The sequence below is a fragment of the Abramis brama genome (assembly GCF_963993115.1).
Source record: "Abramis brama genome assembly, chromosome: 19".
Classification (NCBI taxonomy): Eukaryota; Metazoa; Chordata; class Actinopteri; order Cypriniformes; family Leuciscidae; genus Abramis; species Abramis brama.
The window spans coordinates 34,491,865-34,502,076 of record NC_139981.1 but is presented as its reverse complement, the minus strand read 5'-3'; the positions used below and the strand labels follow the sequence as shown (position 1 = coordinate 34,502,076).

The 10,212-nt window shown below is 37.0% G+C and overlaps 1 protein-coding gene across 1 annotated transcript; it reads left to right on the top strand.

Annotated features, from left to right (window-relative positions):
* Positions 1–2,249: 2,249 nt before the first annotated feature.
* On the top strand, positions 2,250–3,245 carry LOC311070028 (trace amine-associated receptor 13c-like; the record flags this gene model as incomplete). The annotated part of the gene is made up of 1 exon (XM_084093651.1): positions 2,250–3,245. One exon carries the CDS (start codon positions 2,250–2,252, stop codon positions 3,243–3,245), a length of 996 nt encoding a protein of 331 aa, XP_083949777.1.
* Positions 3,246–10,212: the final 6,967 nt, after the last annotated feature.

The following is a 10,212-nucleotide window of genomic DNA, read 5'->3' as shown; positions in this document are numbered from 1 at the left end:
TCAAGAAGAGTGCCTTAGGATTAGGAAATTGACAATTTTCACATTCATTGGTCCGGACAAAAAAATAAATAAAACTGCCATTTATGTGCCATAAAAACTAAAAACACAGACTGAAAACAGTTTAGGAAGAGCTTGTGTCTTTTGGAATATTAACAGTGCTCATTTGGATTAGGCTATTGAGTTACTAAAACAATCTTTGTCAAATAATACACGGGTTTTCTTCACATTTTGAACGTTTTTGTTTCCATTTGTTTAATTTCAAGATCTGATGTGACTTATCCATTGTTGTTTTTACAGCTACAAAGCTTGGGAGCACTAAATGATATTCAGTCACATTATACACGCTTTTAACATTAAATAAAGCACAAAAATATGTACCTGATAATATCATTGCCACACTTTGAGATTGTTGTTCCAGCGCGACGTCGCAGTAAAATAGGATCCGTTTCAAATAGAATCGTCGCATGTCGCGGCTGGTTAAACTTTGATTAACATGGAAAATGATACTTTTTATCGCGTGTAAAAAGTGTATCGCGTGTTTTATCGCGTGATACTTTTTATCGCGTGTCGCATGTAGTTAGGACGCTGTCAGAGCGCTTCTGCCTCGATGCCATGTTTGCTCATAGTGTTTGCTACGTTCTGAACCAAAACAACGCAGCACGTGTGTGATGTCGTGTCACATTTGAACGAGCGGAACCGATAAGCGGAATCGTTAAGCAGGCATGCTAACGGTTCCAAGGAATCGATTCACTGGGCACCGGTTCTGAAGAAGGTTCTCGGTTCCCATCCCTATTTAAGACATGAAGTTGTATGCAATCCTTACCAGCACTATAGTGCATACACACTGACCCACTCTGTGGTCACCTCCCTGGTCAGAGTTCTGGCCGCTGGAAGTTTTTCAAGAAAGTATTCCCGGTTAGTTTCCGGGGCCTCAAAACTGTACGTTTTTACCTGAAAAAATTATATGCGTTTCAAAGCTTGATTAATTTACATCACAAAAAACACACCAGCCAAAATTCATACCTCAGTTTTAATCGGCACTATTTTCTTTCCATTTCTATCAATCCGCGCTGCTGTCAACGTCAACAGTGCGCACGTTCCGATCAGCTGTTGATAGCGCGACTCGCTGACAACATGTCTGACTACGAAAGTTCTGATGATGAAACCAATTTTAGCACAATGTCAGACGGAACAGATGATGATATATATATATATATATACTGTTTTTATATTAGACCTATTTTCACGTGATTTCCACTGGAGTCTAAACATCAGCTTGTTTACCGTACAGTTTAGACATGGGATCATAAAGTTAGTAAATAGAGCTTACCTGTGGTACTGGTACAGCAAAACTCTTTAAAATCTTTTTTTTTCTTTTTCCTCCTTGGTTGGGGATGTAATCGTCATCGCTGAAGTGAGCACTGCACACACGAAAATCCATAATTCTGGATATTTTAGCTCCCGCAGAGTAGCCGATGGCAACCAGCCAAAGCTGTCTCATAGCTATATCCGAAACAGGAAAACGATGGAATCTGAACGGTGATCCCGGCACATTCTTGTGGTCACAACCTGGGAATTTACAAGTTCGCACCATTTTTAATTTTGTACTTTTTACGTCGTTGTCATTCGATTGTGTAAACACTAACAGCTGATCGGAACGTGCGCACTGTTGACGTTGACAGCAGCGCGGATTGATAGAAATGGAAAGAAAATAGTGCCGATTAAAACTGAGGTATGAATTTTGGCTGGCGTGTTTTTTGTGATGTAAATTAATCAAGCTTTGAAACGCATATAATTTTTTCAGGTAAAAACGCACAGTTTTGAGGCCCCGGAAACTAACCGGGAATACTTTCTTGAAAAACTTCCAGCGGCCAGAACTCTGACCAGGGAGGTGACCACAGAGTGGGTCAGTGTGTATGCACTATAGTGCTGGTAAGGATTGCATACAACTTCATGTCTTAAATGGGCGAACAAACCCTTTAACTTCCATCTTTAATTGGTATTATGTATATAACCATATAAAAGCTTTCAAGGACCAGTCTTTTATGAAAGGTTTTTTTTAGAATATAGATCAGATTAGATCTGATAGGTCTATGAATATTGTAGTAGCGGGTTTGTTGATAGCTGAATATTCAAACATCATGGTAAAATGAGGTGGTCGCTGAGCTTCCATAAGTATAAAACTGAGTCATATTAGTGGCAAGCATCTTCACACAGAGTCTAATCTCCAAGATAGATCTATCATGAAAATGTCTAACTGGGGACTGACAAACACGAGCAATCAAACAATCCAATACTGCTTTCCAAACAACAATTTGTCTTGTACCAGAAGTATCCGACCTGAAGCAGAGTACATTACTGTGTACATTTTCATCGCTGTAACATCAGTGTTCACCGTGTTTCTGAACCTGTTGGTGATCATCTCCATCTCGCACTTCAAGCAGCTCCACACTCCCACCAATGTGCTGATCTTCTCTCTGGCAGTGGCTGATCTGATCACAGGACTGATTCTCATGCCAGTGCAGGGAATGAAACTGATTGAGCCATGCTGGTACTTTGGAGAAAGATTTTGTTCAATATTTCCTCTTATTCTTTATGTGGTTGTCACAGCATCTCTTGGTAATATGATTATTATTTCTGTGGATCGATACATTGCTGTGAATGACCCTTTGCGATATCCAATAAGAGTCAGTAATAACAGAGCTATTGTTTCTATTGTTGTAAACTGGTTATTCTCCTTCATATATAATTTTTATCTGTTGTATGAGTTTGTAATGTATCCAGAGATGAACCACACATGTATTGGAGAATGCATTCTTTCTGTTAAGTTGGAAAATATAATACTAGATTCCATTGTTTGTTTAGTGGCTCCTTGTTGTATAATTATTCCTTTATATGTGAAAATCTGCTTTGTAGCAAACTATCAAGCTAAGCATTTAAATTCAGTCACAGAAAAAAAGGCCAAATCAGAAAAAAAGGCTACAAGAACCTTAGGGATTGTAGTACTGGTTTATCTTCTTTGCTGGATGCCATATTATTTAACTAGTCTTTCTTTGGGGCATAATGAAAATGACTCTCTTATAATTAATGTAATGGATTGGATTGTATGCATGAATTCTGGTATGAATCCACTTATATATGCAATGTTTTATCGATGGTTCAGACTGTCAGCAAAATACATTTTGACTCTGAAAATATTTGGACCTTCATCGGCATACTTAAATCTGTTCCCAGAAGAGAAATGATCACTTACACTCTTATGCAAATGTGAATGAGATAATGTGTCTCCAAATCAAATAGATTTTTTTTTGTTAAGCACATCCTTATAAAACATTAGATGGCATGTAAAAGCTGTTTTTTGATATGGTGTCTAACATGTATATTGTGAGCGTATTTGTTAGTGACACTTTCTGCTCCATTTGCTACGTCTGAACATGAAAGAACAGCAAAATTGTAGTGGTGCTGCTTGGAAGGTAGATGTTAAAAGTCAATTTAATATTTGTCACACTAAAGTAGTTATTACAAAGATAATCTTTATTAGTAGAAAACAAGGTAGAATATATTTTGATGCATGACCATGGTAACTGTGCACTTACAGTAAAACAATTGAGACAAATTTCACAACATGAGCTTAAATGATTGATGATGGGTAAGAGTTATGTTTAATCATTTTAATGATAAACATTATTAAGTTGTTGTTTTTTTGCCTTATAAAAAATAATGAACCAATTAACCAGTATGACATCCAATTAGTAATACACTTATTTTGTATTTATACAGTGTTAAGCATGTAATTTAAAAAAAGCATTTTATTCATCAAAGTTTATAATATGCATGGCATTAACATGAAGAATGTTTAATTTCAAACTTGCAGAAATTTTGCAGAAATTCTCTTTCATTTGAAATCTAGTGCATTCAGTTCCCCAATAAGACATATATATATATATATATATACAGGGTTCGAATTATGATTTCATCTTTGTGGGGGTCTCTTTAAAAAAAAAAAAAAAAAAAAAAAAAGTAGCTAGCCTATGAGCAGGCGCGGTAGCTTAATAATGTAATATAAAAATATAAAAATTTGTAAATATAATACAAATTTAATAAAAAAGCGTTGGTAACACAATTCAATTTAAATAGTACATTTGGTTTAATTTGTCGTTTAATGAGGTCTAATATATGCTATATACTATATATTTAAGTGGTCCAGTGGTAGAACATTTGCCAAACGCGTCAGAGGTTCTGGGTTCGAATCTGCACTCATATCAGTTTTTTTTTTTTTCATCAAATCCGATTATGTTTATAAGTGGTTCTATATCAGGCAGAGACACGTTTGTGTGCATTTTGTTTTGTAATTTTACTGGAACGAATAGAGAGTCTCCACAACGGATTGAAGCGCGCCCGAGTGAAGACTGTGCGCGAGCCACAAACAAACACAGTATCCGCGCCAATGATCGCAGCGGCACTTTTATCACTTGATTTAAGCATAAGGATGTACCGTAGTGTGATGACGATCCGAGATCCCACGAGATCCATGTGTTTGGCATCTTGTCCTATCTTTTAAGTCATGCTACAGTCTGAAGGAAAAAGTGCTTTATTTGTAATTTAAAATAATGGTGCTGATGATTTTTAGAGACCCCCACAGGTGTATGATTTTACTGCTTTCATGGGAGCTCATCCTCGCTCTATGGGAGCTCAGCTCCCACTGGCTCCCACGTAATTCGAACCATGTATATATATATATTGGAACAATATTTCAAGTTTCATTTTATTTAAGTTCTCAGGGAGAAGATGTTATGATTCAGTGAACAGTCAAACAATCCCAACTGAGTTTAGGTTCACAGCTCTCAGAGATGTGTCGGGTCCTCGAAATAGAAGCAATTTTTGCTGGAATGAGTGGGAACCCAGTGTGCCTGTAGCTTTCTTTATTTCTGTTTTGATGAGTGACAGTAAAAGTAAGGCCTATTAAGCATGTATGGCATATCTAATCTGCTTCATATTACGCACCAAACCATGCTGTGATATGAGGTCAAACATACACTGAACAAAATTATAAACGCAACACTTTTGTTTTTGCCACCATTTTTCATGAGCTGAACTCAAAGATCTAAGACTTTTTCTATGTGCACAAAAGGCCTATTTCTCTCAAATATTGTTCACAAATCTGTCTAAATCTGTGTTAGTGAGCACTTCTCCTTTGCCGAGATAATCCATCCACCTCACAGGTGTGGCATATCAAGATGCTGATTAGACGGCATGATTATTGCACAGGTGTGCCTTAGGCTGGCCACAATAAAATGTGCAGTTTTACTGTATGGGGGGGGGGGGGTATCTGGTCAGTATCTGGTCACCATCTGGTGTGAGTATGCTGGCCATGCAAGAACTGGGATGTTTTCAGCTTCCAGGAATTGTGTACAGATCCTGGCAACATGTGCTGTGCATTATCATGCTGCAACATGAGGTGATGGTCGTGGATGAATGGCACAACAATGGGCCTCAGGATCTCGTCACGGTATCTCTGTGCATTCAAAATGCCATCAATAAAATGCACCTGTGTTCGTTGTCCATAACATACGCCTGCCCATACCATAACCCCACCGCCACCATGGGCCACTCGATCCACAACGTTGACATCAGCAAACCGCTCACCCACACAACGCCATACACGTGGTCTGCCATCTGCCCTGTACATTGAAAACTGGGATTCATCCGTGAAGAGAACACCTCTCCATAGTGCCAGACGCCATCGAATGTGAGCATTTGACCACTCAAGTCGGTTACAACGACGAACGGCAGTAAGGTCGAGACCCCGATGAGGACGTCGAGCATGCAGATGAGCTTTCCTGAGACGGTTTCTGACAGTTTGTGCAGAAATTCTTTGGTTATGCAAACCGATTGTTGCAGCAGCTGTCCGGGTGGCTGGTCTCAGATGATCTTGGAGGTGAAGATGCTGGATGTGGAGGTCCTGGGCTGGTGTGGTTACACATGGTCTGCGGTTGTGAGGCCAGTTGGATGTACTGCCAAATTCTCTGAAACATCTTCGGAGTCGGCTTATGTTAGAGAAATGAACATTCAATTCATAGGTTGAATTAAACTTAAACAAAACAGTTCTGGTGGACATTCCTGCAATCAGCATGTCAATTGCACACTCCCTCAAAACTTGCGACATCTGTGGCATTGTGCTGTGTGATAAAACTTCACATTTTAGAGTGGCCTTTTATTGTGGCCAGCCTAAGGCACACCTGTGTAATAATTATGCTGTCTAATTATCTAATTCAAAACGAAAACAAATATTCTCTGTTTATGTAATCTATATGAATAGAGAGAGACGACAGTTTTTTTTTCAAATGCAAATTCAATACATGCAAGCGTGTCAACGCCCACATCAACTCGATAAAACACATCAAGTTTAATGATGTATTTTTTTGTACTTTTATACAGATTAATGTACTTTACATCGTCTTGCGAGGCTATGAGGAATAATCCTGGGAAATTTACCTCAGAAGTGTTGGTTTAGTTTCACTTCGAAGAGCAACGGATCCAGCTGAGGATTGTGAATAGTATGTTTTCTATTCTTAAGTGCTTTGTTCTAATCGTGATATGGAATAGTGTCTGTAAACTGCAAAAATACTGTTTAAATATGAATTGCGCATCTGTGTGTGAATGAATTGTTTACTATGTTACAGACATTTTATGAAATAAATATGAAAGATATGAAAAATATGAAAGACATTTCATTGACTAGTTTTGGATAGATTATAAAGTTTTTACTGTAAAATAGACTACTGCCACATCAAATAAACTTTTGTTCACCAGTTTTTACTCATATGTTAAATATATAGTATGTTTTGTCAAAAATAAACTCATCAATTTATTATTATAGTGTTTATTTCCAATGTAGGTTATATCAAACTAATGAATCCTTAACTTTGAAATACGAATGAAAAAAATATACTTTAAAAAAAAAAATATTACACTTGAAATATTGTTAAAATTTTAATTGTTGTTGATTTACATGTGAATACTTTTTAATAAAATAGCAAAAAATATATTTACAAGGTAGATGTAAAGAAATCTTAATAGGTCAATATAAGCCTTTTCATTAAATTATTATTATTGTTTTTTTATTTTTTATTAGTGCCACATTTGGGGAGAGGATATTCCAAAACTTTCTGAAAATACAGTATGAGAATTAACTGCACAATTACTAGGAAATGTTTACCTTGAATATTATACAATTTGCATGCATTTTTTTTTTCAAGATGTTTCTAACTCTAACTTTTAACAAATTCTGTAGAATGGCCCATATTATCCTATTTGAACAGGATTTGTTTCCAGGTATGAATATGTACTAAAACTGTCCAACTGTATATACAGTATGTAAGGGTTAATGCCTGACGAGGTGTCCATTGTCAGGTATTAATGGACGACAGCGAGGCGTGAACCGTCTGACGCGCGGCGGAGTCCATTAATACCTGACAATGGACACCTCGAAGGGCATTAACCCGCTTATACCATGGTCACTTGCCAAATAACACATTCTTAAAACATTAGTTTATATTTTAATTAGATTTACAATCGAAATCTAAAGTTTTTACAAACTATAACTTGGTTTCCCTGGTTATGCCTGATGGTTTATTTACTAGGTGTCCTCTATCACTTTTTAATGGACACCCTGCAGCCAATCAGAATCGAGTATTCATCCAGACCATGGTATAAATATATATATTGTCCTTGCATTCTTTCTTTGTGACACACCTGAATGAAAGGCTCATTATGCAGCTCATTATGCAGGTCATTGTCTTCTCAGGTGTGAATCACATCATTATTCATGATCATTCACACCCCCACGCATTTCCAAACAAAAAGTGTTTTACAAAATTTAAATCAACGTATTGTTTTATGTGAATGATTAGGCAGGATGATTTTCAGATCATTTTGAAACAAAAACTCTAGGCGACAACATCCATTACACATCTTGTGGACACATATTTAGTATGTGTTTTGTGGCCTTATTTCAGAAACTTTAATTTTTAGTTTTTTCAATAACCATGCATAAACATTATTCTCTCAAAAATCCAAACATGTACCTACATGTTGCTCACATATTATGTTAGACCTGTTTGTGCTGAATAATGACACCTTTGCCATTAATATGTTTATAAGCAACTGAAAAAAGCACAAATGTCAGGGCATGTCAAAACATCTCTAGAACCCCAAAAAACCCTTAGACCCCAGAGGGTTAACCCCCTGGGGTCGGCTATCGCGCTGGCGCGATAGGCTCGTTTTTTTCCGTATGAGTGCAAAAAATAAAAAAATAAAAAAAAATTTTTTTATCTTATATGCTTGTGTTATACATCAATCGACCCTGTTTAGTGTGTATTTTTTTTGTGTATGCTCATAATAAAAACAAAGTGTTGTGCTTTTCGCCAAATAAAGAAAAATAAACATGATGCGAGTTCTGCCTACTCTCCGTCAGTGAAGTCAATTCTGAAACGCGTCCGAAAATGAACTGTAACTCAGAGAATACTCAGTCAAACAGGCATACAGACACACAGGCATGAAGCTTGAATTCTCTTCTTTTAAATGAAGTATTTTTTATAAAAAACAAATATTCACAGTTTATATAATATGTATGTAAAGAGAGAGATGTCAGTCGTTCTCATCTCAGCTAATTAAGTTTTAATGTGACTCCGCCTACGGAGACCACGCTATTCAAACACAAATGTGAGGCGATCCATACAAACCTGTGAAACGCCCACATCCGCTGGATAAGGCCGGTGAAACACTGGATGCGTGGCGTAAGCGTCTCAGCTGCGTGGCGTGTCCGTTTTTATTTCGGCTCCCATGTTAACAGTTTAGAGTTTGTACACTGCCTGTGTGAGACGCGCGTCTCAGGCGCGGCACGAGCCGCGTGGAAAACGTGTGCATTCTAGAAATAGAACCGACGCCTATTTTTCACGCGACATGCAAGCGTCTTGGAAGCGTTTCCATGCAAAATTGAATAGGAAAATCTGTTTATTTGTCATTTTGACACGAATACATATTAATAAATGTCCTTTTGATGTTTAAAAGTGTCTAGGTTTTGACATAAATGCAAATATAAATGTAATTTACAAAATATGATCGATTTTCAAATACTGCTGTATTGAATGAACAGCTTTTAGCAAACTCTATTGCTATACTGAGATGAGGAATATATACTGTATGTGTTTTGTCAAAAATAAAGTCATCAACTAACTAATGAATGCTTTACTTTGAAATACGTATGATAAAATGTATACTTTAGTTTTGAAAGACGTTGACTAGTTTTGAAAAGATTATAAAGTATGTATGTGTATGCATATATATATATATATGTGTGTGTGTATATGAAGAGTTCAGATGCAAAAGCCTCTAAATGCCATCTGAAATTTTCTTCTAGAATGATCATTTTTATGAAGCTTGTATATTTAAGTTAGCTATAGGTGACACACCTGAATGAATGGCTCATTAAGTATGCAGGGACATTGTCTCACCAGGTGTGAACTACTAAATATGCATGATGCTGTTGGAGCGTTTACGCCCCATCCGCATATTGGCTTTCCAAACTAAAAGTGTTTCACAAAACTAAAATCAATGTATCGTTTTATGTGAATGATTAGGCAGGATGATTTTCACATCATTTTGAAGAAAAAACTCTAGGCGAAAAGTCTTATTGCCACATATTTAGTATGTCTTTTGTGGCCTTATTTCAGAAACTTTAATTTTTAGTTTTTTCGATAACCTTGCATAAACATTATTCTCTCAAAAATGAAAACGTACATACATGTGGCTCACATATTATGGAAGTCCTGTTTGTGCTATATAGAGTGAATTTACACCTTTGCCATTAATATGTTTATAAGCAACTGAAAAAAGCACAAATGTCAGGGCATGCCAGAACATCTCAAGGACCCCAAAAACACCCCAGACCCCAGAGGGTTAATACTTGTTCATCTATGTAATTTCATCTATGCCACGCTTGCCATACAACTTAAGATTCTTGTGATCACGCTTCCTCTTCCCATATCAGTCCATGCACTCAGCGGTCACCCAGTCTACTGGTTCCATCAAGCTCATCACACTGAAGAAATCCGGTTCCTGTTAATTGACTCTCCTCTGGCTCCCATGGTCCTTGGTCACCCTTGGCTGTCCCGTCATAACCCACACATTAATTGGCAACTAGGGATGTCC